The 27,230-nt window shown below is 39.9% G+C and overlaps 1 protein-coding gene across 1 annotated transcript; it reads left to right on the top strand.

Moving 5' to 3' along the window:
• The first annotated feature begins 924 nt into the window (after positions 1–924).
• SUCLA2 (succinate-CoA ligase ADP-forming subunit beta) lies at positions 925–27,230 on the top strand. Its single transcript, XM_076363814.1, has 11 exons — positions 925–1,113; positions 3,107–3,290; positions 16,570–16,669; positions 16,865–17,027; positions 19,804–19,932; positions 20,383–20,521; positions 21,883–22,044; positions 22,126–22,268; positions 24,911–25,031; positions 25,347–25,435; positions 26,418–27,230. The coding sequence occupies exons 1-11, from the start codon at positions 1,027–1,029 to the stop codon at positions 26,490–26,492; spliced, it is 1,392 nt and encodes a 463-aa protein (XP_076219929.1). The 5' UTR covers positions 925–1,026; the 3' UTR covers positions 26,493–27,230.

Raw genomic sequence — 27,230 nt, 5'->3', positions numbered from 1 at the left:
AAGGAAAAAATGCAACTTGCCCGGTTATTGGGTAATTCCAGTTACAAAACTCAAACAGCTCCGGTATGGCTTTCCTTCAGATCAGATCTAGCTTTGACATCCACGATGTATGGAAATAATGGCATTTTTCCTTATTATTGGTAGAGGACATTCCTTGTTCTGATTTCACAGGCCACTACTCTTTTCCTAATTACTGTTTTATTTTAAAGGAAAAAGCTTTGCCTCCTTGTGAGTCACAAGGTCTGTTCACTGGTTTCTGCAGAGATGTCTGTCCCCCGCTTAGGTTCGTTGGTGACGTGACTCAAGGCCACCACGGTAAAAGTACACATACTAAATTGCAAAGGCGGAGGCACAGCTTTGAGCTGCGTGAGGCAGGAATGGGTTTGTGTCATGATGGAGGAGCCTGGTACAGGGGGAGTGAGGATGGACTGCAAAGTAAGTACCTAGAAATACTGGGCCTTCAGTTCAGTTCAGTAATGGATGTGCAGTTCAGTAATGTCTTCTTTCACGAAGACACCCTGAAATACAGACAAAAAAAATCCTCAGTGTAAAAATAATGACATGAAATAATGAAAAATAATTTCCATTTTGAAGCAGAACCAGGGCAGGGATGGCAGAAGGGAGCTGGGGCCTTCTCCTCCCATCTGACACGCGCGGAGCCAGCCGGGGCCGATGTGGGCGGGACGGTTGTGGGGGGATTACAACCCTTTCTAGGATCCCTGTCAGAAAATAACCGTTTTTTAAAACAAAAACGTTGAAAAACGAGAGGCTGGGAAGGCGGTTCGCTGCCCACCCTCCCCGCCTCAGTCCGCCCCGGCAGGGGGCAGCACGGCCGATCCGGGCACGGGCGGGGCCCTCGGAGACCATAGAGTCGCCCCTCCCCCCGCGCCGCGGGCACTTGTCATTGAGGGAGAGGAGTCGCGCGAGCGTTTCCTGCTCCACCCCGTTCCCTCTGCCCCCACCGCCCCGTCTCGGTGGTAGCTCATGCGCGCTGGGAGGGGCACCTGAGGGCGAAGGGGCTCAGCCATGGCGGCCTCCATGATCTGCAGCCGGGTGTCGGCCGGGCTGAGGGGCAACAGCCTCCGCGCCACGCTGGGCACCGCCACGGCGAAGGTAGCGGCCGCTCGGGAGCGGGGGCGGGACGGAGCGGGCAGGGCCGGGCCAGGCCCGGGCCGGCTGGGGTCGGGGTCTCTCCCTGCGAAGAGACGGCGGGAGGAGCGGCCGTCTCATCCCGCTCCCGCCGCGATCCTGCCCGGCCCTTCTCTGCCCTGTCGCGGCGGCGGGGCTGGCAGCCCTGTCTCCGCCTTTGGCGTACGTCCCCCCGCAGCTGCTGTTCTTGGTTGCGGCAGGTCTTCCCGGCGTGGTTCCCTTTTCCTTCCTTTCCAAATCCCCCTCCCCTAACTTGATGTGAAATCCTAATGTTTCTATCTCGACCGTCACTTTACTCATACGATGGGTCGGGCTGTGCCAGTAAACTCTTCTTCCAGCTCGCATCTTCCCTGTCTCTGCTCTTGTTTCCTCTGAATGCTTTTTCGGGGTATGGCCTTGTTTTTGGCTGCAGAACCCCTGGAAAGCAGTGCAAACAAAACAGCTAGGGGGTCTGAAGCGAGTAACTCTCCGTGCGACTTTCTTCTCCTTCCACATACGGAGGAAGGTCGCTTTGAGTTCCCTTCTCCAGTTACGCGCAGCCTCCCAGGGCCCGGCCGGTCAGTCAGCGCCAGAAACGGCAGCTACGGCGGTCAGCACCTCTCGCTTGGGTTTCGTGCCAAGCAAAGGGCCTCCTGTTTGCAGAAGGAATCCTTTGGAGGTTAAACAGGCTCTGTTGATTCGCGAGCTTGAAATGCCATAGTAAAGCTCTTGTGTTTTCTGCATGCTTACTTTATTTAAAATGAAACAAAACCTTAAAAATCCAGTCTATTAGAAAATTCCTAGTACAGACTGATTTTTGTGGTACTTGTACCAATGGTATATACTAAAAAAATAAATGCAAAATTTTGCTTGTATGTAAGTTTGTTTTGTAGTCTTTTTACCTTGAATCTTTCTAGTGCTAATCTGTGTTCGTGGATTAGCTGAATTCAGTAGGTTTGCTATTTCGTGTGTGTATATAATTAAGGTCTTGTTCCTATATAGTGAAATATGAAAAATGCAGCAAACATTTTTTACTTTTGTTGATAATTTTCTTGTTACAGTTACTTTACAAGGTACCCTTTGGAAATCTATGTCGTCTTAAAGTTCACAAGTAGCTGTTCTTTTTTAAAAGGCATTGCTTATGTAGTACCACTTCTAATGTTTTATAATCAAAATCAGTTTCTCCCTAAATTACTTTATAGAAAATATCTATCAGAAATTCTTGGAGTTCTGTACATCACTTTTTGCAGGTGAAAATTAAGACTTATTCCACACTGGAACTTCCTGGATTGAATATTAGGCATGTTATCTTTTACTTAGCATTTGAAATGTTAAAGTTATTTTGCACTTTTGGCAACCCTCTGATTCAGTGTAGATGTTTGAAATGGGTCATAGCTATTTTTTTCTGTTTCACGGTAGTCATATGAAGGCTGAATAGTCTGTTCTGTAGCAAATTAAATTCACCACATACAACCATGGAAGGTGGTGGAGCTTACTTTCTGCTGCCTGTCCTCCCCAGGGCTTAGTCCTTAGTTTGGCAGACAGAGGCAATCTACCAAAACTTTTGAACGAACCTATTCTGTGTGCTTTTCTCTGTTCTCTTATGCTTCCAAAATTCCTCAGGGATTTTTTTTCCTACAGGTATATTCCGTAAAGTACTTAAATGCTAATTAAATACTCAAGGGTGTTTTAACCCTGCCAGTCCTTGTCAGTGCTAGCAGCTTCACCAGCTCTTTCCCACGGCCCCGATAACACCGCACAGAACCCAATACCAGACCTGACATGAATGACTGATGTGGAAGGGTAATGTACACCAAGTGTAGGATTAAGTGTGCAGGTGTTTGCATTGGTGCACTAAAGTGTACTTGTTTAATATGTAGACTTTTTTTAACCTAAGCAAAGAGGGCAATTTTTCACAACACCGTCATGTTCTTTGTTCTTTTTGTTTTGTTTTTCTTTTTTTTTTCTTTTCCTTCAGGTACTTGGTGGAAGTCCAGGAATACTCAATAATCATGGATTTCAGGTGCAACAACAGCAACAGAGGAGGCTGTCGCTACATGAATACATGAGCATGGGACTGTTGCAGGAGGCTGGCATTTCTGTTCCACATGGACTAGTTGCCAGGACACCAGACGAAGCTTACAAAATAGCAAAAGAAATAGGTATAATATTAAAGAGAACATATACAATATAGGCATGGGATTGATACAAGGTGTAACTACTTTTTCTGTCTCTCCTGGTAAGACATTTCTTGGAGTTCTGAATATACCTTCTCTTTAAGAGAGCCTTTCCTGTGAAGCAACTTTCTTGCAGATTTAAGTATTTACTTTGGAGCTGACATTTTCTTAATTTGAAGTTTTCTGATGCTTAAGATTGCTCAGTGCAGAAGCACACAGTGAAATCAGTTAAGCGACTTAGTTTTAAAGACACTCTCCGTTGTGTCCTGAGACTTGTTTATGAAGCTAAACTGTGTCCCTGAAATTCCAATGGTGAAGGACTTGATCCTACTTCCATTAAAGGCTGTGAACATGTATTTCAGGCACCATCATTCCCATATCCCAAATGCTGCAGATGCTTTTCCTGTAACTTGTGAGTCTTGTTTAGAAGGAATGAGGCAGGTATAAATTGTATTAGCCTAGACTAAATCAACTACCTAAACTACTTTGAGATGAGTAATAGACTCTACTTTGTGCAAATCCTGGATTTCTTTTTGCTCTCAAGCAAGGTTATAGGAAATCTTGTGTGAAGAGCTTCAGTGGTGGTGGCAGGTGAGGCTTTTGTAACCCAAGATCTCATATAGAAGAGAAGATGCAAAGCATACTTACCTTTAGGCTGCAGAAGAAGAGTAAAATCCTGTTCCTTTGTGAATGTGCTGTTCTGGCAGCTACTTCATGCAGGAGGGGAGAACTTTGATGACTTGTAGTTACATGCTAAATTCCTGACTTGTTGATGAAAAAACATCCGATCTCCTTTGCCTGGTGCTTAAGTACTTTATTTAGAGCTTTAATTTTGGACTTGACTCTGCCTATTAATTTACCACTTTACCTACTATGTATCTTAGTAAAATTTTTTGTTTTAATTTGGATGTAATATAGAAGTCAGCTTCTATCATTTGAGGCATTAATACTGATTTTTTTTGTTTGTTTGTTTCAAGCTTTTTACCCCCTGGAAAACATGTAGTAGGCTTGTCACACAGTTTTAATGAAGGACATTGCTTGTCGTATTCCACTCTCATATGCAAATGTCTAAATCTTTTTTCACCTCCAAATGGATACATTTGTAGTGATTCCTGGGGTTATAGGTTTTGTTGGATTCATTTCAGTTTCATGTGTAGATTTAATGCAAGACGTGAGATCTAAAGAAGATAATTTTTTCTAGAGCAAGTTATGCTGCTTTGTAATGTAGAAAGGAATTGGAAAGCTACTTGTCCTTCAGATCTGATGTCCCAGAAATTCAGGTATTGTCTGCCTGCCTTCTTTGTCTTGTTCCCATTAAAGAGTAAATGATACGAAATTATAACTTCATTAGTATGAAAGAAAGGTGTTAAAATACTCTTGTTCTGAGAATGGCTTAGAATTCAGACCCTCACCTTCTGTTAAGGGTGAGGTTGTAGCATGATATAGACTTCACAAATTGGGCATACCCCTTTGCTTACATTCATATCTGCACAGACCTCCTGCTAGTGGCAAATGAGACAACCTCTGCCTATGGCTCTTTTATAGACAGCAGGGAAACTTACAGGTCATGTTTCCTTTGTTTTGTTCCTTGTTCAGAGAGGAGTCCTATAGCAAAGTAGGTATGTCTGACTGCTGGTTTATGGCTCTGTCTCATCCCTGTGATGTCATAGGTATGCCTTTTATCTGGAGTATGTGACCCTGTGTAATTTCTTGGGGGTCAGAAAAATGAAGTTGTGAAGTGTATGAGTTAACATCCTTTAATAAGCTAGAATTAAGGAATTTGGGTCTTATGGTTGTCAGCCATATGCTTTGTTTAAGTTGGTGTGTATTTGACTCTATGCTATGGCTTTGTTTGATACTAGAGATGAGGAAGGGAAGACTGCCCAAAAGGAAAACACACTGAAGGAGCTTGAGTTTTTGAGGCATTGCTCAAACATTGTCCAGAACTCATTCTGAATGGTGACAGATTATCCTTTGCTCCAGTGTTTGGATTTCTTTGTTATTGTAGCCATTTCCCCCCTAGTTTTCATTTAGTATGTACTTTAAAAAAACAACAAACAAACCAAAACCAAATCAAATCTCTAGCAGAATGAAAAAAATCTCACTTTTTTTTTTGTCCACCTGCTCATTGTTTATTTTTGTTGTGTAAGAGTTGTTGACGGTAGATACAAGATTATCTTTTGCTTCTTTTTCATGTGTTAAACTGGTTTTTCAAATGTTTGTCTAAACTGTTACAAAGATAGTCGGTAACACTGCTTGCTCTGTCTCCCTAGTGCTGACCCACATGCTCCTGATAACCTTTAGTTGGAAACCTGCTCTCTGTAAACTTGAGTTTGGCATTGGAATTCTTTCCTTTTGCAGATACCTCACTCCAGTTAGAAATGGGTAACTTTTTATCCTCGTGTATAACAAATACAACCTTCTCATTAACAGAGATTATCATCGTTTAGCTGTGGCTGTAGCTAAATCAGTGTAACCCTGTTGTATGAACGAAGCCAAAGCTTAACCATATCGAGGATTTTTATTACTGCAAGGTAACTAGTGTGTGGTAGAATCAAGCTGAGACATATGAATGTTACAGTTTGTCTTAGAGCCTAGTTAGAAGAGTGCACTAATTATTCTTTAAATAACAAAAATAATGAAATTTGTTAGCATTTCATTCTAAGTTATGCTTATCTTGAGGTCTGGTGTTAGATGAAATAGTCTGGAAGCCAGAAAGGTTGCTTCCTCTCCACCGCCCCAGTCTTTCTTGTACTAAATACTTCTTATGCTAAAGACCAAAGTGTCCTAAAGAGGGCAAATTGTTTACCTATATGTGAAGTAATTTTGAAGCGTATGTGAAGTAAATACAGTATTTGAGCTTGCGTTGTTTTCTTTCCTATAACATTTTTCTAATATTTTTAAAGGAAACTGAGATGAAATTAGATGCTGTGAGCAACTTTTGAACAATGATGACAGATTACTTACGATTTAAGTCTTAAGGAAAAAAAAATTGAATTTTTTCTGTTTTTTAAAAATTGATTTCTGCTGCAGCTATCAGATTTAAAGTGCTGTTTTCAACTCAGATTTCTGTTCTAGCTGGATTCTGCAAATGATTATTGTTTTGCTTCTTTTTTTTAATATCTTTTCTGTTGTGTCATGGGAAGGTTGGCCGTTGTAATTATTACAGTATTGGTTTGCATATAGCTTTTCCTTTTCATATTTGTCTGGTTGTTGAGAGTCATCACTGGAATTTGTTACTTATCACGAGCAGCCTATATAGAGCCCTCTATCTCATTTTGAGTAAATTGTTATCACATACTGGTTCATGAAACTTATTCTTTTAAAATAACTACTACTGGGTAATTCAGTCCCTGGGAGTAGGTTTGGACCTCCTGTAAATGTCACTGCTCACTTCATTTTCCTTGGGTAGTTCACTGTCTCCATTCAAGACCTCCGGATCTCATTTGTATTACTGAAAGAATGCATTCTACTCAGAGCTGAGAAGACTTGTATCTGATGAATTCTTTAAAGACTTCATTAATTAAAAAAACCTAAAAATACATCTCTTTTTTTTTTTTTATTTGTGGGCTTTGCAATATGTGGCTCTTCATATGTTACATGTCTCACTTAAATTTTGAAAAAGTGAGCTGAGTAAATTCTGTTCCAGGGTGTTGATAAGGGGCTGCAGTATGTCTTGATGATTGCCTCTAAGTTTATGGTTTACTCTCAGCCTATGCGTGCATTCCAGCTAGCACTGTAACCGGTGCTGATTTAGAAGCTGATATGCATTTGTTGTCAAGAACGTGACTAATGAACCCAAAGACTATTTCTTGAAGAACAGATGCTTCGTCAGTGTCATAGCAGACAGCTCAGCAGAATACACTCTTTGAAATGTATAGTATTGCTGTTTGTTAAGACAGCACCTTTGAAAGTGTATGTATTGCTGTAACTGAAGTTTTGATGCTTCCTGACACCTTCCTCTGTTAACAGTCGTGTAGAAGGGAGTGAAATATTGTATGCCCGTAGAAAAACATGCTTTTCTTTTGTGTAAAGCCTATATTTCTATTCATGATGATTTGAGAGGTAAGACTTCGAATTGATTAATGTCTTGAAGCAGCTTTTGTGTTCCAGTAGTTTTGTAGGGTTTTAGGATAGTGAATCCCACAGCTTTACGCTCATGACAGACTCTCAAATTTTAGTAAAATAAAAAGCTATACAGAATAGGAGGTGTTGAGAAACTGAGTGGATAACACTTCACCTTTCTACACCAGAGTTCTTGAAAGGAGACTGAAAGCAACGGAGTCTTCTCTGCTGCTACTTCTGCTATTACAGTTTAAGAGATCTAGTCCATCTCCTTACCAGTGTGGTTTATAAGGAATCCTCTTTTTTTGGTATGCTTTCTACAGACTGACTGAAGTGATTGGCTTGGCTGTATTCCTGAAGACAGTTCTATGATTAATAGATGTTTCTTTTCACACCTTTTAAGTTCTTTTCAAAGTTATTAAGACCTTTTAAGTTCTTTTCAATGTTGTTATTTTATTTTTCTGTCTATTGCTTAAACATACAAGCTGTATCTGTTAAAAAAAAAAAAAGTAATGCATAAACCTGGAAAGAATTAGAAATAGATTTGTTGATCTCGGGCTTGATTTAGTCAGAAACCAAAGTTTAGTACGTGTGCAATGATTTTCTTAGGTGAAGTGCTAGCTTTTTCTTTATTAGCTCTTCAAAAGAATAGGTATTCCAGGCACAGTGGCACAAAAGCTGGGGTGGTTTTCTCCTTAGTGTATGCCACACATTCCTTGGTAGTCTGTGATTAAGTTTTTTTTCTTTGTTCTGTGTCACACTGAAAGCTCACATCTAGTTTTTTGTTCTAATATTTTTCGGTTGTTTTGCCATTATCAGTTTTCCCTGTTTCAGCCCAACTGAAGTGCATCTACACCAGTGCAGGCAGCATGGGCAACAAACAGGATGAGCTGGAAGCCATTGTGCAGCAGGAAAACTATGATACAGTTGCCATCACGGAAACATAGTGGGATGACTCACACAACTGGAGTGCTGCAATGGATGGCTATAAACTCTTCAGAAGGGATAGGCAAGGAAGGAGAAGCGGTGGGGTAGCACTGTACATTAGGGAGTGTTTTGATTGTCTAGAGCTTAATGATGGTGACGATAGGGTTGAGTGTTTATGGGTAAGAATCAGGAGAAGGCCAACAAGGCAGATATCATGGTGGGAGTCTGTTATAGACCACCCAACCAGGATGAAGAGGCAGAAGATATATTGTATAAGCAGCTGGGAGAAGCCTCACAATCGCTAGCCCTTGTTCTCGTGGGGGACTTCAACTTACCAGATGTCTGCTGGAAGTATAGTACAGCAGAGAGGAAACAGTCTAGGAAGTTCCTGGAGTGTGTGGAAGATAACTTCCTGACACAGCTGGTGAGTGAGCCAACAAGGGAAGGCGCCCCACTAGACCTGTTTTTTGTGAACAGAGAAGGACTTGTGGGTGATGTGACGGTTGGAGGCTGTCTTGGTCATAGCGATCACAAAATGATAGAGTTTTCGGTTTTTGGAGAAGTAAGGAGGGGGGTCAGCAGAACTGCTCCCTTGGACTTCCGGAGGGCGGACTTTGGCCTATTTAGGAGACTGGTTGAGAGAGTCCCTTGGGAGGCAGTCCTGAAGGGCAAAGGGGTCCAGGAAGGCTGGACATTCTTCAAGAGGGAAATCTTAAAGGCCCAGGAGCAGGCCATCGCCATGTGCCGAAAGACGAGATGGCGGGGAAGAAGACCAGCCTGGCTGAATAGAGAGCTTTGGCTGGAACTCAGGAAAAAAAGGAGAGTTTATGACCTTTGGAAGAAGGGGCAGGCAACTCAGGAGGACTACAAGGATGTCGTGAGGTTATGCAGGGAGAAAATCAGAAGGGCCAAAGCCCAACTAGAACTTAATCTGGCTCCTGCCGTAAAAGACAATAAAAAATGTTTCTGTAAATACATTAGCAACAGAAGGAGGGCTAAGGAGAATCTCCATCCTTTATTGGATGCGGGGGGAAACATAGTGACAAAGGATGAGGCAAAGGCTGAGGTACTTAATGCCTTCTTTGCCTCAGTCTTTAGTAGTAAGACCAGTTGTTCTCCGGGTACCCAGCCGCTGAGCTGGAAGAGAGGGATGGGGAACAGAATGAAGCCCCCATAATCCAAGGGGAAATGGTTAGCGACCTGCTACACCACTTAGACACACACAAGTCTATGGGGACGGATAGGATCCACCCAGGGGTATGGAGGGAGCTTGCGGAAGTGCTCACCAAGCCACTTTCCATCATTTATCAGCAGTCCTGGCTAACCGGGGAGGTCCCAGTGAACTGGAGGTTAGCAAATGTGATGCCCATGTACAAGAAGGGCTGGAAGGAGGATCTGAGGAGCTACAGGCCTGTCAGCCTGACCTCGGTGCCGGGGAAGGTTATGGAGCAGATCATCCTGAGTGCCATCATGCAGCATGTACAGGGCACCCAGGTGATCAGGCCCAGTCAGCATCAATTGATGAAAGGCAGGTCCTGCTTGACTAACTTGATCTCCTTCTGTGACACGGTGACCCACTTGGTGGCTGAGGGAAAGGCTGTGGCTGTTGTCTACCTAGACTTTAGTAAAGCCTTTGGCACCGTCTCCCACAGCATTCTCCTGGAGAAACTGGCTGCTCATGGCTTTGACAGGCGTACTCTTTGCTGGGTAAAAAACTGTCTGGATGGCTGGGCCCAGAGAGTTGTGGTGAATGGAGTTAAATCCAGTTGGTGGCTGGTCACAGGTGGTGTTCCCCAGGGCTCAGTTTTGGGGCCAGTTCTGTTTAATATCTTTATCAATGGCCTGGATGAAGGGATCAAGTGCACCCTCAGTAAGTTTGCAGACGACACCAAGCTGGGTGGGAGTGTTGATCTGCTCGGGGGTAGGAAGGTTCTACAAAGGGACCTGGACAGGCTGGATCGATGGGCCCAGGCCAACTGTATGAGGTTCAACAAGGCCAAGTGCCGGGTCCTGCACTTTGGCCACAACAACCCCATGCAGCGCTACAGGCTTGGGGAAGAGTGGCTGGAAAGCTGCCTGTCGGAAAAGGACCTGGGGGTGCTGGTCGACAGCCGGCTGAATATGAGCCAGCAGTGTGCCCAGGTGGCCAAGAAGGCCAATGGCATCCTGGCCTGTATCAGAAATAGTGTGGCCAGCAGGAGTAGGGAAGTGATCGTGCCCCTGTACTCGGCCCTGGTGAGGCCGCACCTCGAATACTGTGTTCAGTTTTGGGCCCCTCACTACAAGAAAGACATTGAGGTGCTGGAGCGTGTCCAGAGAAAGGCAACGAAGCTGGTGAAGGGTCTGGAGAACAAGTCTTATGAGGAGCGGCTGAGGGAACTGGTGTTGTTTATCCTGCAGAAAAGGAGGCTGAGGGGAAACCTCATTGCTCTCCACAACTCCCTGAAAGGAGGTTGTAGCGAGGTGGGTGTCGGTCTCTTCTCCCAAGTAACAAGCGATAGGACGAGAGGAAATGGCCTCAAGTTGCGCCAGGGGAGGTTTAGATTGGATGTGAGGAAAAACTTCTTCACTGAAAGGGTTGTCAAGCACTGGAACAGGCTGCCCAGGGAAGTGGTTGAGTCCCCATCCCTGGAGGTATTTAAAAGACGTGTAGACGTGGTGCTTAGGGACATGGTTTGGTGGTGGACTTGGCAGTGCTAGGTTAACGGTTGGACTTGATGATCTTAAAGGTCTTTTCCAACCTAAAGGATTCTATGATTCTATGATTTGTGAATTACCTGCTTGACTATGTTAACTGATGTCTTTTAGGTTGTCTGTAGAGTCTGAGGCTCCAGAGTATTTATTCAGAAGCTGTAGGACATGGATGATGATCTGTGGTGGCAAACTTGTGCAGAAATCCCCCAGGTGTTAAAAAAAACCTGCTGTAGTGGTCAGTGCTAAGTAGTTTTTTTTCCAATTACGTTCCTGCCTACCTGGTCAGAATTTCTAGATAACCAGCATTTGTAGTCTAGAAACCAAACATTTACTTGAATTCTGGCAAACACTACTTTTTTGGCATCTGAAGCTTAAATTTTGCATCAGCCTTTGCTTTCTTCTATAGCACTTCACTCGTGTGAAGTTCTAATATCAAAGCATGTCATTGATAATAATCCACTAATTCAAATAACTCGTCTAACCTGCAGATTCAAATTTTGACCGCTGTGTTTTAATTGCGTAACTTAAGCTATTGCCAAAAACAAACCTGTCTTGTGAGTTGATGAAAAACTTTATGCCGTTGATCAATGTCAGAAAGTATTTGTGTGGAAAATAATATTTTGTAATAGGCATGAAACATCTTGTTTGCTCTCCTGACTGGTATGTTGCTTTCAGTGAAAGTATGAAGATTCCTGGCGCATAATTATTTCAGTAATCATACTTTTGATTTGCATGCAGTGATTCTTCTAACACTCAAAAGATTCAGATGCTGAAAAAATGTAATTTTGAAGTTAAGTTCTAAATTACTTATTGGCACAGACAGTATACACTGAAGAGATTCTCTGTGTTGGCAGAGTTAGGGTCGGTATACTCTTTATGTTGAGACTTCTGTTGATAATACATTGTTAGTTAGAAGCCCATCTTCTCCCTCCCTAATTCCAGTAAATACAACAATATTGTTTAAACCTAGGGTTTTTATTATACCTGTGCAAAGAAAAAATTTGGTTTGCATTATAAATGGAGAGATATTCTTCCTGGAACTAAAAACTTTTAAGTACAGAGTAACGGAGGCAAAAGTTATGGGTCTCTGTCTCCCAGGGTAAGTTTGCAGTTGAATGCTAGTTGAGAACTTGATTGGCACTTGTGTTATTAACCTATCACTGCCTTCTACTATTGTCTGTTTTATCAGAACGCTTTAGGCTTGCATAGTTATCATGAAGGTGTTTATAATATGTGGAAAGCAGTACTGCTGCTACAGTCAATATTGGGCCCAGAAGTGGCAATTAAAGTGATTTGACAAAAGTCAGAATAGAAACTTGTGAAGCAGAACACTTTGAGAAAGGTTGTCTGCCCAAATCATCAGACTTGCTGCTTGCACAGAAAACTTCAGAGGTACAATGGAACAACAAGCCTTCTTGCTTCTTAATAAGCTTATCATAAGATGGTATTTTACATAGATCAACACATGCATGCAAGGAGAAAGAGACCTTTCTCACAGTTTGAAAGCTTAGGTTATGGAATCAGAAATTACTCCTTCCAATAAATAAATATCTGTATTGCTAGAAATGAAGATCGGGCTGTTTCCTGGCTGTATTACTCTTTCACTGTCTGGTTAATAAACCATTGTTGAAGGTGAAACCTGTAGTGTTAGTGCTGTATAGGTTTTTGTTGTCCTGAACAGATAGATGCTAACTCAGTGTTCTGCTGATTTCAGGCACCTGTTCTCATTGGTATCTACTCTTAATTTTCTAAACATTTCCTGATTCTTTTCAGGCTGTTTTACTTATCTATGCTTTTAGTGCTAACTGCCATTAATATGGAAATACAGCTCTTAACAAATGCTTGTTCTGAGTTTTGTTCATTGGTCTGTAGCTTGCTTGCCTGAGACATTAGCTGTACTAAAGGCTTGTTGTTTTGTTCTAGTGCCCTGTGTTAAGGCTTTGCAGTTTGTTACTGCTGCTGAAAGCAGATGTCCTGTTTTCTGTCCTGCTCACTTCAGTGTCCCTGTGCTTGTCGCACAGCGCGGAGGCTTGCAAAAGTACTGTCCGTTGGATTAGCTTTTGCCTTCAGCAGAGTCACTCTTCTGATACGCTTCAAGGCGTGATTGCGCCAGTGCTTATGCTGGCACAAGAGAGGAGACTGGAGTGAAAAGCTGAGGACAGGAGGTAGGATAGGACTGCTGCTGTGGTGTAGCGTTGGCTGGCATAAACTGTCTAACTTTGTATGTGGATACCTGCTCTAGGGCAGAAACTGCTATTTTTCATTGAAACAAAAGCCTAGTAGTATTTCAAAGTGGTGTAAGAAAAACAGAAGGGCATGACTGTTGATACTGAGTGGAAAACTGTTAGCTGCCGGTTTCCAAATTTTTTGTTGGATTACTGTGTATCAGCAGTTCTCTGCTGTGTCAGATTGTGTGATAGTGCTGCAGCTGTAAACACTGCAGATGAGGTATGTAACCAAACATTTCTGTCCTCTAATTTTATGGTCACTTTAAATAGGAGCTTCAGGAAAAAGATGTTTGTTGAACAATAAACTTTCTGCATGGGTCAAGTTAAGGTTTTCTTGGGACATGTTATCTTTAATTTTGTTTCAGGTACATCTGTGCAGCTTAATTGCTTGTAAACATAGCTGGTCAAATAACCCTTGAAGTTTTATGTGCAATCATAATGTGAAGTTTTTATGCAATCAGGCAGCTAGTTTGCTTGCAGTGCTGTAGGAAAACAAATTACAAATCATTAATATCCTGCTCATTTAATGCCACAATTGTTGCATTCTGTTTCATAAGGGATAGTCCAATGACAACTTTGTTACGGCCAAAACTGATTGCGAAAAGTTTAAAGTTGCTTCTCACGCACTTTTTTTGGATGTCTTTGTATGTTACCAAAGTGTAATCATGCATAATATTTAAATTCTTAAGAAATATCCTATGGGGTCAGGCTGGTGGTGCATCTAGCCTAATATTCTGCCTCTCATGGTGGCAAAAGAACATGCTATTTAGGGAGATTGTTAGCCTGGCTATTTTCTGCAGTCTGTACCCCTCATTTCCCCCCAGCATTCATAATTGTTGTCTTAGGAATATCAGAGGGAACATCTCTGCTAGCAGAGTTCCTTTTGAATCTCTTACTCTGCCTTCATGTCTCCTGACAGACTTCGCTATCTTCTGTGTAAAGAAGTGTCTTTTTTTCTTGCACCTTTTTAAAACTGACTTCCATTGGTAGGTGGCTTTTGTTTTTGGCTGGTGTAGAGCAGGAAATGGAATGTATGATGTACGTGTAGTTGTGTGTTCTTGCTGTGTCCCTCACCAGGTATGGCTAAAGACTGTAATTGTGTTCTTGCTTCGTTATCCTTTGATTTAAAGAAGTGCCAAGCTCTTTTAGTCTCTTCTTGTAAGGGAAGCTCTTCATTTCAGTGATCATCCTAGTAACCAGTCTCTCCTATTGAAAATTACTTTTATGATCATGCCCAGAGCTAAACGTAATGTTCTAGCTGAGAGCTTACCAGAGCTTTAGTTGGCATCTGGTTCTGACTTGTTCAGATTCTGGTCTTTATTGCTAGGAGTACTAATCGCTACAAAGAAGGTGCCTGTGAACTTCATGACTTTCCTGAAAATGTCTCTGTAGAAGCAGCTTTTACCTTCTGGACTTAGTGTAGGAGATGTAAAGTAGAGGGGAGAAATAGGACCCTTTCTTCTGAACTTCCTAATGGACTGTAAGTTAAATGTCTTAGTTTTGGTTACTAAGTATATCAGTTCTGAATCTTTGTCAGATATAAAACTTCCTTAGGAAGCTCAAAATAGTAAAATAATGCTGTGAATATTTTAAATCTTAAATTTGAGTCCCTTCAGATCCTTGTGAAGGAGCCCAGGTGGATCTTCTGTGAGCAAGGGAGCAAGTGTGGGGTTTGGTTTTTTTTTCTTTTGAAATCTCTTCACAGAAAAGAAAGTATTTTCCTCTCTCTTTTATACTAAGAAGTCATGCTCCTCCAAATTTTGTGTTTGTATGTACGTACAAGGTAAATTGTTTTCAAATGGATGGAACTTTATTTTTAAGCTCGTATATTGGAGTATGTGGCTTCACTTACCCATGAAGCTACTATTTATAATCTTATTCATACATGAGGCTTAATGTTTCCTAAAGCAAGCTTTGTACTTAAAGTAATTGCATACAAGCTAAGTCTTGTTTTGCGTGGCTTCTATAAAGCATGTTAACTTACTTGATTGCCAGTACTTAGTAGTTACAAAAAATAGTTATCTTCAGGAACTGAATTAAATATTAGACAACAGACTATAGTAAATCAACATATACTTGTGTGTTTATAACCTTCATGCTTCTTGTGCCAAAGAACTTCATATCAATTGTGAATTCAGAGATCTGTTGTTAGGTAGACAGTCAAGAAGTAAAACCTACAAGTAGCTAGTTGGGAGCAGTAACTTGAGCATTCCCTTTGCTTATAGCCACCCTAGCTTGTGATATTATGCAAGTTTAATTTTTTCTGGCCAGGCAGGATGCAGGTCAAAATAGGAATCAATGTGATTTTTTTGTGTCTGCCATAATCTTTTTCAGTATGCATAGCGGCTAGTTTTGCTTGAGCACTGTAATTTTTCTTAGGCTTTTCCATGGTTCCCTTTTCACATCCAAGAGAACAGCAAGTTCTTTCTTTGCTCGGAAAGACCAGAGTGGCTCAGCTAATGGTGGCGTGAGAAAAGATGGGATGTGCCGCACAAATGTGAATGGGGCAGCTCTAGCTGCTCTCTGCAGTGTATTCAGTGTAATTGAACTTGAATAATAACTCAGGGCTTTGTTTTTCTTCCTTTATCACCTTAAATAACTTGATGAACTTTTTTCTTTCAATGACACTTTAGAATATCCCAGTTGATTTTGATTATATTCTCATACTTTTACTTTTTAAACCCAAATGCACAGTCTCCCCTACCTAGAAAAATATTTTATAAAGGATTTTTAAACAGTTAAAGTCAACTGAAGGGCTTACTCTGCCTACTCTGGGAAAAATAGTGGATTTGCTTAGGCCTCTGACTTCTGCAAAGCACTCAAGCTTATGCATCAGTGCTCTGCTGAACAGAAGCCATAGTGGACCTGCAAGTTGACTTGGGTAAGTGCCATAGTTGCATATCATTGCTGAGAAGGTAGTGGTTACAGATAATAGGGTGTTTGTACTTGATTAAGGAAAATCTTGGATTATGGTGTGTCAGATACTCAGTTTCATCTTGTTAATAGTCTGTGAGATACTAACCATTTCTTACTGGGTGCTTAATCATTTGTGATTCAAACACGTGTTAAAGATACATCAGAACACTCAAAGTATCAACACTTTTGGATACTAACTCACCAAGGTTTGTTCACAGAACAGCCTAAAACTGCAATTTGCGGATGGTTTGAGACTTCTGGAATAACCTATGTGAGTTACAATACAGTCTTTGATTCACATATTTGTGTTTTGAATCGGGGGGGAGGGGGGGTGGAGAAGGGGGGATAAAATGAAAACAGCCTTTATTATTCTACCTGGGGCAATTCATTATAGTAGTCACAGATGACAAATTTTGGGTTTTCTTTCATTCTAGGTTCAAAGGATCTTGTGGTAAAAGCACAGGTTTTAGCTGGTGGTAGAGGAAAAGGAACATTTGAAGGTGGCCTCAAAGGAGGAGTGAAAATAGTTTTTTCGTAAGTTGTTTCTAAATTATTCAACCAAGTGGAAAAACTCCAAAGTTTCACATTATGAACTGAACCTATTGCTTAGTTTAAAATCAGTGTTTTAATTATTAACCTTAAAATAACAAAAATTAGATAAGATTTTTTTATGCTACTTCTGTTTTTCCAGCAGTTTCTTTGTCACATTCTGAGCTTCTTTTATTCTAGTCCAGAAGAAGCAAAAGATATCTCCTCCAAAATGATTGGAAAGAAGTTGTTTACCAAGCAGACAGGAGAAAAGGGCAGGATATGCAATCAAGTATTTATCTGTGAGCGCAGATATCCCAGGAGAGAATACTATTTTGCAATAACAATGGAAAGGTCTTTTCAAGTGAGTAATATTAGAAATAGAAGTAAACTAATTAACTTGTTACAGCTGAATTTAAAAAAAACAAAACAAAACAACAAAACTTGTTTACTGTACTGGTCGCTTGCTTTTGAAAATCAGAAATATACATGACCTAAATTTTGTTTCCTAGTATCTCTGACTATATGATTGCCTTAGTGTTTAAATGCTTTAAAAATGTAATGCTACAGTTTAAATTTAAGGAATAATAAATGAGTATTAGTAGCCCCAACTGGAGTTCAGAGTCATATGGCTGAAGGGGAGATGGGTGGAATGAGGGGATTATTTTCATTTTGGTTTTAGTTTGCACTTATGTACCAGATGCCTATACTTGAATTTAGTTTAAAAATACAGCTATGTGTGTACTTGTACAGGTACACACTATTTAAGAGTGTCGGGAACAAGATAAGTAAAAGTCTTTTGGAAGAGCCAATGGTCCTGGATAAATCAAACATCCTTTTTCTCCAATGTGTGGAGGTTCCTAGAGGTGCACGGGTCTGTCCCTCAATTTTGAGAGTGCTGGTAACTTTCTTATGCCAATACTCTTCAGGAACTGGTAAGAAGATTTGGGCCTAGAGGTCTGTCTTCAGAGCTTTCAGGAAGATGAAAGCCATAGTCCTGGCTTGTATGTTCTGTATGTGTGGGTATGTAGTTTTTTAGGCTACAATTCAAACCCAGTTACTGAAGTGTGGCAGTGTATTTTCTGACAGAATAGTGTTCCATCATGAAGCGTAGAGCATGAATTGCTAAATAACTTCAGCAAAGCCAGGGTAAAGCAGATCTTGGAACTTCATTTTCTGAAGCTCAACAAAAACTGAGTTTGGTCTATGCAGATGCTTAAGAGTTTGCAGAGGCACTGCTCTTGGTAATTAGAGGAGTATCTCTGGCATGAGCATGAAATAAATTTCTGTGGAGGAATGAGGAAACTAGTCTTACTCTTTTGTTGCAAAATTAGGAGTTAAATATTGTATTTGTTGCTTCCTCTTCCTCTGTAATATTCTTTCTGATAGGAAAGTATCAGTTGTGTTGGGTTTTAGTACAATTATGTGACTTGGGCACCTACGTTCTGTTGTACTCTATGATAGAGCAGGGAAGATCCAAATGTTACAGTATGCACCCCAGATTTACCACAAGGTGGCATTAAAATACTGTAAATGGCTGGATTTTATAATCTTCAAATTGTGTAAGCAATGAGCAAGCATCCTTATGGAAATAAAATTTACTGTAACTGATTTAAGCAAATTAGATAAAGAAGGGAAGCATATTTTCCTGACTTGTTCTTGCTCTTGTGTAAAACAATAAATCTTACTAGCGTATATTGAGCATAACTGTGTGGATTATTGTCTTTTGATAGGCATGTGCTTTGTTTTTACTGCTGACTTTATAAGCCATGTTTTTAGATGTGCTTGTAATAGCTGTAACTTGTCTAGGATGTTTATGACGAGGAAATGCCTTTCAAAAGAAGGAAGTGTGAAGGTTAAATAGCACACAGTGTGTATTCCTGATGTTGTTGCAAACCTCTTCCTTTAAGGGGGGGAAAAAGTCTGTAAAATAGTCAGTTGAAAGTGGAACTTGATGTCTTGGGTGTTATTTGCCAATAGGGGCAAGACTTATTTTATGTTTTAAGCAAAACTGTTCATTTTGGTTAATTCTGATGAGTTATTTTTATAATGTGTTTGTAGCTTCCTGGCTGTTCAGGATGTGAATATCCAGAAATATTCATTGTGTTGAACCTTGCTATTTGGTGTAGGGTAATTCACCATCTGTATGTTTCCATTTGGAAGGATGGTGATGGGAGGGGAGTGTTGTGGTTATTAAGCATGTTATCTGAACCAGTGTCACACTTTCCGTAATTAATTGTCAACAGTTAAAAGGCTGTTTAATGTTTAAGACCTGTGCTGATATGAAATGCTGCCTTAGTACACCAGCTGTCATAATCCATGCACGACAGGTGGTGATAAGGGAAGGTAGGTTGAGATGATATGAGTGAGAGTGTCTTTACTGTAAACTCGAGGACTGTTCCCATGGGGAGAGATTTTTAGGTTACATGGTAGTGAGTCCTTGTTGCTTTTGTTGAGATTTAGATAGCTTTTTTAGAAAATCTCTGCTGCAAATGTTATCAATTCTGGTTTTTTAATTTCTTTTAGTATTGCATAATTGAGTGCTGTTTTGTTAGAACTCTGTGACTTACTTTCAGTGATGGCTATAGTTATTGAGCTTTGTCATCCTACTGAACAGGAATAGTTTGCAGTAATTTGTCACTAGGTTCTGCAGACCTAGATTTGTCCTTGGAGTTGGAGCATGGCAGAGTGAATAAATGAGTGCCTGGCATTCGATGCGTGTTTGTGTAGGGGTGAGTGGAGAAGGGGGAGATGAGAAGGCTGTTCTTTTTCTGGTGACAACTAGAAAATAAATTCATATGATTACTAAGTTGAATCTTTCTATCAAAATTTAAAACTAGTATGTCTGTGTTAATTGCTCTGTTGCTACAGTGTATACAAAGGAAAGTTTTCCTTGTTAAAAGAAATTGGACTCAACATACTCAACCTTAGAATTTGGAAAGTATTATTAAAGGGTTTTATATAGATGTATTGAATAGATAGCAACATTCTCCTCAGAGCATACAAATAAAATGCCCAAATAAAAAAAAAATTCCAACTAACAAGGTTTTATTGCTGTGAGGTATCTCATGGGAAGAACTAAGTTTCAATTATGTGGTATAAAATTACTTACGCTTTTTTTTTTTCCCCTTTTGTTCTAGGGTCCTGTGCTGATAGGCAGTTCTCAGGGTGGTGTTAATATTGAAGATGTTGCTGCAGAGAATCCTGACGCGATAATTAAGGAACCCATTGATATAGTAGAAGGCATAAAAAAGGAGCAAGCTGTTAGGGTAATTGTTAATGTGGAAAAGTACACATTAGTGAGGATGGGAGGGTTGCTTCTAAATTTTGTAAAGTGTGCATGCATTCAACCTGCTGAGTTGTCTTAAACCCTTTTGACATTTTGAAACAGATTTGAACTAGATATTTAAGTATTTTCAGTTGATAGTCAATGTAAATCCAACTCTGCATGGCAGTGCTTTATCTAGCTTTTATATAGGTTTGTAAAGGCATATGATGATGACTTTTTACTAGCTCTTTTTTAGGTTAAGTGCAGTGTTTTGTATTGAAAACAATCTTTTCAAACCCAAGAGTTACTTTTTTTTCTAGGAAGACAGGAGAGGTTCTACATCTACAAATTCAATTGACACTGAAATAATAGCTAAACTGGGACATTCCTAATTTGTAACTAAATCAGACCCCGAACATCAGTTAACTGATAACTAATCTTCTACTTTCAGCTTGCCCAAAAAATGGGATTTCCTCCTAATCTGGTGGATGAAGCAGCTGAAAATATGATCAAATTATATAATCTCTTTCTGAAATATGATGCTACCATGATAGAAATAAATCCTATGGTGGAAGATGCATCAGGAGTTGGTAATGTTTCTTTTTCATATTCTTCATGTAACAGCTTGACATTTTTGTAAATCTTAGTTGCTTCGCACTGCTAAAACTTTAGCTGTATACAGCAAGAGGACTTAGCATTAACATGGTATGTTGAAAAATGAATTTAATAAAGCATATAAATTTGAGAATCTAAGCATAGTAGATATCTGTTCTTAATTGCTAAGTAGGATCTTAAGTTTAAATAGCTTCTTTTTAAAATTTTTTTATTTATTTAAAAAGAACACATCTTCTGCTCTTGAGTGTTTGGCTACCCAGCATAAGGCATTCCTGGAAACTGGGTCTTTTCAAAATTCATGAGTTGAAACTTGAGCCATGTTGTGTATTCAAAGTTGGTACTGAAAAGGTAACCAGAACAGTAGCACCTTCTAGAAATCTCCTGCCTTTACTATTCAGGCATCAGAATGACTGAGTTTGATGTTTGATGTATTGAAAGACTATAGGTGTTTAAGTGATATCTTGATGTTTATCAGGTTTTTAGCATATCCAGTTGCAGAATAGTTAATGTTCAATCACAGCCAGTTCCCCTCTCACGAAAAAATAAATCTGTGGAGAATATTTGTACTTGAACTCAAGTACAACAGTTTTAAATTTAAACATGAATGTAGCTCCTTCATTGAAGCTTACAATTACTCTACTGTTACTGTTGTGGGTTTTTTTTTTTTAAATAATACTGCATAAAGGAACAGTATGGAGCAGTCTCTCCCATCTGTTTCTCGTGTCTTGTCATTTTTACATCATCTGTAGTGAGGGGTAGAAATGAAATCTTACGTTTGTACAGGCAGAAACTTAGTTCTGATGTAAAGAATACGCCAGGTTTTCCATGTCACCTGCTATATCTAGGTGAAACTTACTTTTGTTTATATTCTTCTGACACCTTTTCTTCCAACTCAGATGTTTTTTCATTGTGTTTCGGTGTGCTTACATGCATGCACACACACTATATATATTTAATCTAAAAGCAGAAAAATAAGAGGGATTAAAAAAACCCAAACCAGAGACCTTCTGTAGGGATTAATTTTATGCTAATTACTGAAGCATAATTTGCCCAGATTTATCAAACAGCTTGTTGTAAGCTGCTTTGTTTCTGGAGTGTCTCAAGAAATACAGTTATCTTCCCTTTTTTGTGCAGTTAAAGGGACTTAACTGATTGTGTGGGTAAACTGGAGAGAATCTTGTATTTACATGCAGTGCTAAGGCTGTCTTTTCAGCAAAACTAAGTTTGGACTGCATGAGCTAGCTGCCAAGTTTGACTTAACGTACTTTAACATATTCATGTAGCAGTTGAGCTATTAGTCTAGTATTAAATGATGGTTTGGTTTTTTTCCTTTCAGTGATGTGTATGGATGCAAAGATAAACTTTGACAGTAATTCAGCCTATCGTCAGAAGAAGATCTTTGATATGCAGGATTGGACACAGGAAGATCAAAGAGACAGGGACGCTGCAAAAGCAGATCTCAACTATATAGGATTGGATGGAAACATAGGCTGCTTAGGTATGTTGTATTTAATGAATTTTAAATGACCTAATGGATTTATAAACTGAATTCCTAAATGTTATCTTTATTCTCGTATAGTCAATGGTGCTGGTTTAGCTATGGCCACAATGGATATAATTAAACTTCACGGCGGAACTCCAGCAAACTTCCTTGATGTTGGTGGTGGTGCTACAGTGCAGCAAGTGACAGAAGCCTTTAAGCTTATTACCTCTGATAAAAAGGTGAGGGAAGAGTTGGCATATCAAGGTCCTACGCAGTGGTAAAACAGGCTATGCTTTGAAAGACAATGCTTAGTGCATGTTCTCCAGAAAACATGTTTTTATAAGCATAGAATTAAAAAGGGAAGGAAATAGAGATGTTAGCTTAATTTTGGTGCAAATGAAGAAGGCCTGAAAACCTGTTGAATTTTTCTCCCTTTTTTAAAAATAGGTTCTTTGGCTGTGTACTGAGTAGGCAGTTTTGTGTCCTCTGGTTGAAGTTACAGCCGTATTTGAATCTTTCCAGAAACCTTAGAGTCAGAAACTCCCCCCGCCTGCTGTTTAAACAGAAACCAGTATTCAGATGGGTTTCCTTTTCCTTTTCTTTTTTTTTTTTTCTTCTGGGCCCATTTTGCAGCTGGGTCTCTTTTGTGCATAGACTTGTAGAGATGAATATTCACTGTGCTGTGCACAAACAAGTTCCTAAGGTACTAATTATATGTAATGTAAGATAAAATAACTTTGTAATGGGCTTGGAAGGGCATTAATGTTTTATCCTATCAAAAGTTTATCCAAAGTGTTTGAATATTATTAAAATAATAAATTAGTTGAAACTAGAGGAAGAGCTTTACCATCCCAGAAAGACAGTGTGAGGACTGGTTTGATGGTCTACATAGAGGTGCTAATCCCAGTGGGAACTCGATGGCAGTTTGGGAAAGAAAAATATGAAAAAGAGGTAACCAAAAAAGGTGGGAGTGACTTGCAGGACCTGGTAATGGTATGCTACTTTTGCACCAGAATTTCATGCATCACTTGCTCATCTTTGGAAAGGGCCAGAGACAAATAGTGAGTGATGCTACAGAGGAGTTTAGTCTCTTCCCCATTGGAAAGATTTTTGTTAACAAATGCAGGGTCTGACACACTCTCCAAGAGTGTTATAGAATCATAGAATCATTTAGGTTGGAAAAGACCTTTAAGATCATCGAGTCCAACCGTTAACCTAACACTGCCAAGTCCGCCACTAAACCATGTCCCTAAGCACCACATCTATATGTCTTTTAAATACCTCCAGGGATAGTGACTCCACCACTTCCCTGGGCAGCCTGTTCCAGTGCTTGACAACCCTTTTGGTGAAGAAATTTTTCCTCATATCCAATCTAAACCTCCCCTGGTGCAACTTGAGGCCATTTCCTCTTGTCCTATCGCTTGTTACTTGGGAGAAAAGACTGACACCCACCTCGCTACAACCTCCTTTCCGGTAGTTGTAGAGAGCCATAAGGTCTCCCCTCAGCCTCCTTTTCTCTAGGCTAAACAACCCCAGTTCCCTCAGCCGCTCCTCATAAGACTTGTTCGTTCTTCATGTTCTTTCAGCAAACTGAGGGAAAAGTAAGGGACACAAGCACAGAGCACTTGAATTACAGAGAGAAGAGGAGAAGAAACGAGGAACAAATCTGGGGGTTGTTGATTTGGGACACGTACTTGCAATGCCAATTCTCTGCTGATGGAGGGTGTCCAAACAGATTTCTTAATATATCTTCATATACCTTTCCCTTTCTGCCTTCCTTCAGCTGCTCACTATTTTATCAAAAAACGATGACTGTAGCTGGGATTCCTGGTGCTGAAAGTCAAACAGCAGCACAGCCCACTGGTGTCATGGACTGCACTCTGGCTGGCACTCTGGGTTCAGTTCAGGGGTTATGTGGAACAGCCTTCTGGGGTGCCAGTCTAAGTTGCTTCTACCCATTAGTAGCGGGAGCAAGAACAATGTCACACAGATGAGCTAGTCTAATTGCAAGATAATGAGAACCAAGCTACTGTTTATTAACCAGTTGCACATTAATGTTTTGTCGTCTTAAGTTTGTTCTGTCCTCCAAGGCTGTCTACCCATTTTTGCTCCTACTTTATTCCATCTTTCACCATTGACCATGATCTTTTTACCCCTCCTTTCCACCACTTGAGTAGGAAAAGACTTTCCCTTAACCTCAAGCTTAGTCCTCCTGAATAAAACATATTTCAGGTAGCTTACCTCTAAGTGTGCTAGCTTTTAAGTAAACTGCATAAACAGTGTCTTGTGTATGAGTTTTGTAAATTTTCTGTGTTCTTCAGTATGGCTTCTTCAGTATGTGGAGGTACTAGTGTGGGAGGTACCTCTGCTGGAGTAATGTTAGAAATGGAAAGATAAACAGTTGACAAATTAAGTTGTTAAATGACTTTACTGAAGTTTCATCTGTTTTATTTGCTTGAAGAAAATCAAACAGCTCTCTATTAATAATGCTCAGAATATTCTGAAGTAATGTACAGTGTTGGCTTTGTACAGAAAATTGGGTGTGTGCATTTTCAAGTAGCTACACAGAATACACACTGTGAGTAACAGAAATAGCTATTGCCTGCAACTCATGCTGGATTGAAGGACAATGTGGAAGTTTCCTGGGACAGGCATTTTTGCAATAGGGTTTTCCTGAAGTAACTGTTCTGCTGTATGTGACTCTATAGAACTGTACTTTTGTTGCTGATGTTCTCTAGAACAGAAGTGTTCCCTGTCTTTCGCAGAGTCCCTTATTACACTTATGGAGCTTGAATTTTCCTTAGGCTGAAAGGCTGAGTGGTACTTTTATCTGATCTGCCTCTGGCCATTTTTAACGTGAATATTGTCATTGATTCTGTAGGTACTGGCTATTCTGGTAAATATTTTTGGTGGCATTATGCGATGTGATGTGATAGCACAAGGCATCATTATGGCAGTAAAGGATTTGGACCTAAAAATACCTATTGTGGTACGGTTGCAAGGTGAGTGTGCTTCAGTACATGTTCAGTATATTTCTGTTCATATTGACAAATGCTCTTGAGCCTTATATATTGTGTAGCAAGTTGCCTGTAAGCTGAAGGCTATGGAAAAATAAGGCAAGCCTTGAATTTAGATGGTGAGGTTTGGCAAGTTAATAAAAAGAGATTTCCTGCTTTTATAACTACTAAAGTTGTTGTCTTCTAGATTTATTCACTAACTTACTTTTGGAACAGGCTTCCTAGAAAATATGAGAATACTCTGGTGTAGTAGTAGTAGTCTCCTGTTCAATAAGAGTGGCATTTTATCTGTTTCTTAAGGTACACGAGTTGATGATGCCAAAGCTTTAATAACAGCTAGTGGCCTCAAAATCCTTGCGTGTGATGACTTGGATGAAGCTGCAAAAATGGTAAGATAGCTGGTTACGAATATTCTTTTCAGAACATAGAATCTGTTGCAGAATATTGAAAAGTTGAAACTCCATTCAGTCAACTAAAGGTAGCTTAGGATAAATCACAGTGCCAGTTATTATCAGGGCCTGAAGCAAATGTTTTACAAATTAGTAAGTACGTATTTTGTAAGGAGAACTACGTGGTCAGAAGCTATTATACCCCTTCCCCCCCCCCCCCAAGTGGGTTAAAAAATAGGTTTTTTAAAAAAACAAAACAAAAAAACAGGTAAATGACCAGATAAGTCATTCTCCTTGGTAGGGGAATGGCTAAAAGCTTAGCTTTATTAATTGGAAGAAAATACTTAATTTAAGGTAGCTGAAAAATGCAATGTAACACTTCCTTTGATAGACCACTGTATATCAGTGTGCATGATTAAAACCAAACATAGTTGATCGTCCTGTTGCCTCATAAGGTAATTAGATATTCACTCATTCAGATAGGTTGTTTGTGATTTTTTTTTGCGTGTGTGTGTTTTGTTTTGCTTTGTTTCCTGGGGTTGAAGCTCTTGAAGCAGCTGTGGATTGCTTGGAGGAAGAACTTGCTTAACTTGACAGTATGGCCGTCTGTTTTAAGGAATAGTATTAAAGTCCTGCTAGGCTGATCAAGCTTTGGTTAGGTCAATGGAAATCTTCCCTAGTAGTACGTATATAATATCCCCAGGAAAACAAGGTGGCACATGAAGTTTAAAACTTGCAGCATTTTATCAAGATATTTGGTTGTAAATGAGAACCAGACAGTGTATAGTTGTGTAAGATGTTTTCTAAAAGACTTGACTGATCTTTCATTTAAACGTGATTAAGAAGCACTAGACTAAATAATACTCTCCCCTCCCTTAAGATCTTGCTGATGATTCTCTGGCATTACTTTGTTTGAAAAGATTGGTCCAGCTCACTCGAGTAGAATTGTTTTGAAATTAAGTCTTTATTTTCTGTTTTTCAGGTGGTGAAGCTCTCTGAAATAGTAAGCTTAGCAAAACAAGCTCAGGTGGATGTTAAATTTCAGTTGCCAATTTGATCTGAGAAATGTCATGCCAGTGTCTAACATGTTTTCTGAAATACTGTGTTCTGTGGGATATTTTTCATTTTTTTTGTGTGGAGGTTTTGATTGTTTGACAGGTACACGATCTGAAGTACCTGGTCTTTAATGTTAACATTCGGATTGGTCAGAGTTCTTGTAAAAGCGTGTATTGCTGATATTTAGTCCTTCTTAGTTGTTCTTGAGCCTCCAGCTTCTGCTGCAGAATGTCACTTGCGATACACTTCTGCGTTGTCCAAAGTAAAGCTTCTGGTTGAAAAATAATTATTCTGAATAAATTCTGAAGTTACTTTACTTGTAAATTTGTACTAGCCTTGGTTAAAAGTAAATATGACTAGTTTATCTAGTTGTCCATGTGGAAAAACGTAGCGAAACGGTATTTTATATTGGAGACAGTTGTACTGAGCAGTATAATGGACATGAGCAAACCAATCATTATTTATGAACAGGTGCATTTGAACTTGATCAGAAACATTTTTAGAAGTGCTTCACTGAAGTGGCTGGTAACTCTTCTGGACAACGTGTTTAATCACTACAAAATATACTGTAGCACTTAGATTTTCATGATTTCTGGTCCTTACAAAAAAAGCTTCGTGTAGTTTTATATATGAACAAGCATTTACCAAACTTCAAGGAGACAGAATACATAAAGAATTAAAATGTCTATTGTACATTGCTAATAAAATCATACATTAATAAAATGTCTCCCAAAACTTC

This window comes from Aptenodytes patagonicus, chromosome 1 (assembly GCF_965638725.1).
Source record: "Aptenodytes patagonicus chromosome 1, bAptPat1.pri.cur, whole genome shotgun sequence".
Taxonomy (NCBI): Eukaryota; Metazoa; Chordata; class Aves; order Sphenisciformes; family Spheniscidae; genus Aptenodytes; species Aptenodytes patagonicus.
Note: the sequence above shows the minus strand (reverse complement) of the source record. Positions and strands in the feature narration are given on the sequence as shown.

Coding starts and splice junctions, on each gene's coding strand:
- SUCLA2 (XM_076363814.1), top strand. CDS start 1,027: ATGGCGGCCTCCATGATCTGCAGCCGGGTGTCGGCCGGGCTGAGGGGC. Junction 17,028..19,803: donor CAATGGAAAGGTCTTTTCAA/GTGAGTAATATT, acceptor CTTTTGTTCTAG/GGTCCTGTGCTGATAGGCAG. Junction 25,032..25,346: donor TATTGTGGTACGGTTGCAAG/GTGAGTGTGCTT, acceptor CTGTTTCTTAAG/GTACACGAGTTGATGATGCC.